Raw genomic sequence first — 4,257 nt, forward strand, 5'->3', positions numbered from 1 at the left:
TTATACACATCAATAAATGAGCCAATTGAACAACTCTGTGTGGTTGTTCAATTTGCTAGAAATAACAGCCAAATCTCTCTCATACTATGCCATTGTTAGTATTAAGGAAAGGGAAAAAATAGAATTAATATTTTTGATTTCCTTTGGCTCTATGTATTTAATTTTTCTTTTAAATGTTTTCGTCCATTACTTGATACAAGAAAAAAGAAATTGGAAAAATCCTGACCAAAACAGAGAAATTGTGACATAACAAAAAATACAGAAAGAGAAAGAAACGGTTGAATTTGAAAGCCAAAAGATGTCTTTTTAGCTGAGGTGTAATATTATAATTAAAACAAATTCAAAATTTAAATTTCAGAACATAAGCCTTACCATGTTATCTGGTGTATGACCGAATTCAAACGGGTAGAAGACCTAAAACAAATGCATGTGTGTGTGCGTTTGTAGTTGGGCCTTTAATAGCCAGGGGTCAATTTCAGTCTAATTGTAGAAAGGAAATCAAATACCTATCAGCCACTCCCTCTCTCCTTTACCTAACACACATCAAATTTAAGTATCTTAATTTTCTCATTAAAATCATTGCTGCTTTGGTGGCCCAGTAGGCATGGGTGTTGAGAAGTAGTAATACAACACATAGGTAGTGGTTTCAAATCTCTTCCAGAAATTATAAGTGATCTAGTTAAGAATTTTTATTTAAGCAACAAAATTTTTTTTCATTAAGCATGACACATGCGTCAAGTACATACAAAAAACAAACTGGCATATTAATATTATTGAGAACTGTCTTAACAAATGCAGAAATCTCAGTTCTGGATGGATTGATTATAAAAAGGTCTTGAAATTGCTGGATATCTTCAAAATTTCTCCTGTAGTAATTTCAAACTTCCTGAAGTACAACATGTCAATGTGGGAGACAAATCTCCAATTATACTATTCTAATGGAGTACTGACCACAAAAAATACTAATATCAACTGCAGCATTTTCCAAGGTGACTCATTTTCACCTTTAATTTTCTGCATAGCCCTAATACCCCTTACAAGTGAACTTAACAAAACAGGGTATGGATATAAAATTGGTGATAAGAAAATAAGTCATCTATTTTATATGGATGACTTAAAACTCTATGGTAAAGACGATAATGAGCTTGAAGGATTACTATGTTCTGTGAAAGCATTCAGTGATGACATTGGGATGGAATCTAGTCTTGATAAATGCGCCAAGGCCACTTTCCAGAAAGGGAAACTGAAGATCTCACATTCAGTCATAAAAGAACTTGAGGAGGAACAAACTTACAAGTACCTCAGAATAAATGAGGGCTCTGGCATTCAGCATGCAAGCATGAAAGGGAAGATCAGGAAGGAGTATTACAGGGGAGTTCGAGCAGTCCTAAAATTCAAGTTAAATGCACGTAACAAGGTGTTAGCTATGAATTCCTTAGCAGTTCCACTTGTTATTTACAGTTTCCATGTGTTGAAGTGGAATATGAGCAAAATAAGGAAGACTGATAGGAAAACCTGTAAGCTGCTGACTTGCAATAAGATGCACCACCCAAAGGCAGACGCAGATCGTCTCTACCTTCCCAGAGCTCAAAGAGGTCGAGGCTTGATCCAATATAAAATCTTTTACAAAGCCACCAGAACTGGACTGACAAAATATCTTGAAACATCTAACCACTGGATGCTAAAGCTCCATTCTGTTATGAAGGAGAACAAAAAATTTTCAAGTGAGTTGATGCATAATACTCAGGTTGAACAGCATGAGGTAAGTATAGCAAATGTTGTTGGAAAAGAAGGTGAAATCAATAGCAAAGTAAAATGCGCTCGAACAATTGGATGATAGGTGGGAACAAAAACCTCTGCATGGCAAATATGTGGCCCGTAGCAAACAAGTTGATGTAGACCAGAAGCACACCCATCAGTGGCTACAGAGCTCAGGGGTAAAGGCAGAGAGTCAAGGCTTTATCTTGGCTACCCCAGATCAGAGGTTACTGACCTAATGTGATGAAAATGGTGTAGACCCAAAGTGCCAATACTGCAACTATAGGATAGAAACAGTTGACCACCTAATCTCTGGGTGTAAGGTTTTAGCACCTGTAGAGTACAAATCAAGACATGACGGCGTTGGCCAATGTCTACATTGGATAATGTGTCGGCATTATAAAATCAAAACTTCTGACAAATGGTACAAGCACCCCACTGAGGCTGTAACTGAGGGAGAAAATGTAACTATTCTTTGGGACTTCCCAGTATGTACAGACCAGACCAGACCATAAAGGCAGATAAACCAGATATTGTTGTGAAAGACAAAAGCAATTAAGTCTATTTATTGACATGAGCATACCCTGTGACCATAATATCTCAGCAAAAGAATTTGATAAGCTCAGAAAATATAAGATTTGCTAATTGAAATCGAAAAGATGTGGTATCGCAAGACCAATGATTGAAGGAGCACTTGGAAATGATCAAAAAAGGAATTGAAAATTATTTAAGAATGATCCCTAGCTTATCATCCATGCAGGAAGTGCAAAATATCATCTTAACTCATACCTCACACGTATTGAGAAGAACATTGTTAGTGAATTTTCTTTCCTCCCCACTTTATTTTATTTGTTTACTTCTCAATTTTTTTTTTCTCTCCGTCTTCCCCCTTTTCTCTATCACATGACTCTGTAAATGGTCATTTTATTAACCTTGGAAGGATGAAAGGTAAAGTTGACAATGGCAGAATTTGAACTCAGAAAGTAAAACTGGAAGAAATTCTACTGAATAGTTTGTCAGTGTACTCATGATTCAGCCAGCTAGCAACAATAACAATTACAACCTTTCACAAAACAGGTAATTAAATAAGGGTCCCTGAACAAAACATTAAAGCATGATGTTTTACACTAGATACCTACCTTGGCTCTGTCAGCCAAATTACTGGTCATGAATTCATCAGGAATCCCACGAAACTGTTCCCGGAGTTTTGTCTGAACATCCTGTAAGAGGGAAAAACTGAAATTAATTTTATCCTTTCATATATTTTAAAATTTAAAGAGAACACATGGAGAGAAAAATGGGACATGTGAAATCATGCATCTGTAACTTTGGTCTTCATGTATTCTTTTCTTTACTCATTTCAGATGGAGGCACTGCTTCCAAGGGCTGTAGCTGATCATAGAACTGACCCCAGTGCTTCTTTCAGAGGCTTGTACTTATATTATCAAACACTATTTATTGGCTAACTACATTACAGGACACTCACACAGCAATGCCTAACTTAAGTAACAATGAAATGGTTTGTGTAAAATTAAATAGTAGCAAGAAATTAACAATGTAGATTCTTGTTGTTTAATAGCAAGTCAGCTCTCACTGAGATGATTTACAATCAAAGGCACTTCAACCATGAGCATCCTTTAGGTGTACTCACATTATTGTACATCTACATAATGATTCTCTCATAACAACTTTGACAAGTACAGTGAAGTGTATGCCTTGCTAATGTGGTCTAATAAGGTCAAAGCCTGAGCACAGTTGTTACGTCTACTTGCTAAAATGATTAAAATAATATTAGTCTGTGTTAAATTAGTAGACTCCTGTTGTGATTGGGAAACACAATAAAGCAATGGTGTTAATTATGATGTTAATGGTGACAATGGCAACAACAATGATGATCAATTTTAATCTATAAACTGCTGAGACATGGGAACCTATATTCTTGCACTTGTCTCAGTCATCGGACTGGAGTAAGCGACAACAACTTTGAGACTAAAGTTGCTAACAAGAACCCAAACTCTGACTGGTATAATGAAAGGCAAAGTAGACCTGGGTAGGATTTGGAATTGGAAAGTAGCCAAATACCAAGTATTTTGTTACACATTTCACCAACTCTGTCATCCATCGAAATTGGAAATAATCATCATCTACAAGAAATGACAGAGCTACCAGATGAATCAAGGATATTGATTCTTTCCAAATGATACAGAACAAAGTAAAAATATCTACTTTTTAGATCACAAGGTGATATAATAGGGAAAAAGCAGAAAAAGTCATTCATCTAGAATAAATGTTCTCAATATAAATTTGATTCACCAAGTTACCAGTTATTGTTTTACAACAATAATTTTATATATATATATATATATATATATATATATATATAATTATATGTATTTCTTCTATCTTAATGAATAAAAATTCTTCGGATAGAATAAATGGGTTAATAGAAACCAATGTAGCAAAGAACACAAAATAACTGTGGTGTAGTTCCTGTTTTTA

General features: G+C 35.1%; 1 protein-coding gene across 2 annotated transcripts in view; it reads right to left on the bottom strand.

Moving 5' to 3' along the window:
- The window catches only part of LOC106867306 (sorting nexin-8), a 79,757-nt gene that overhangs the window by 24,000 nt on the left and 51,500 nt on the right, over positions 1–4,257 (bottom strand). For both annotated transcript variants that reach the window (XM_052975871.1, XM_014912146.2), the window contains exon 7: positions 2,898–2,978. In XM_052975871.1, the coding sequence (XP_052831831.1) occupies positions 2,898–2,978 (81 nt within the window). The remainder of the gene's footprint in view (positions 1–2,897; positions 2,979–4,257) is intronic.

Source organism: Octopus bimaculoides, chromosome 22, assembly GCF_001194135.2.
Source record: "Octopus bimaculoides isolate UCB-OBI-ISO-001 chromosome 22, ASM119413v2, whole genome shotgun sequence".
Lineage (NCBI taxonomy): Eukaryota > Metazoa > Mollusca > Cephalopoda > Octopoda > Octopodidae > Octopus > Octopus bimaculoides.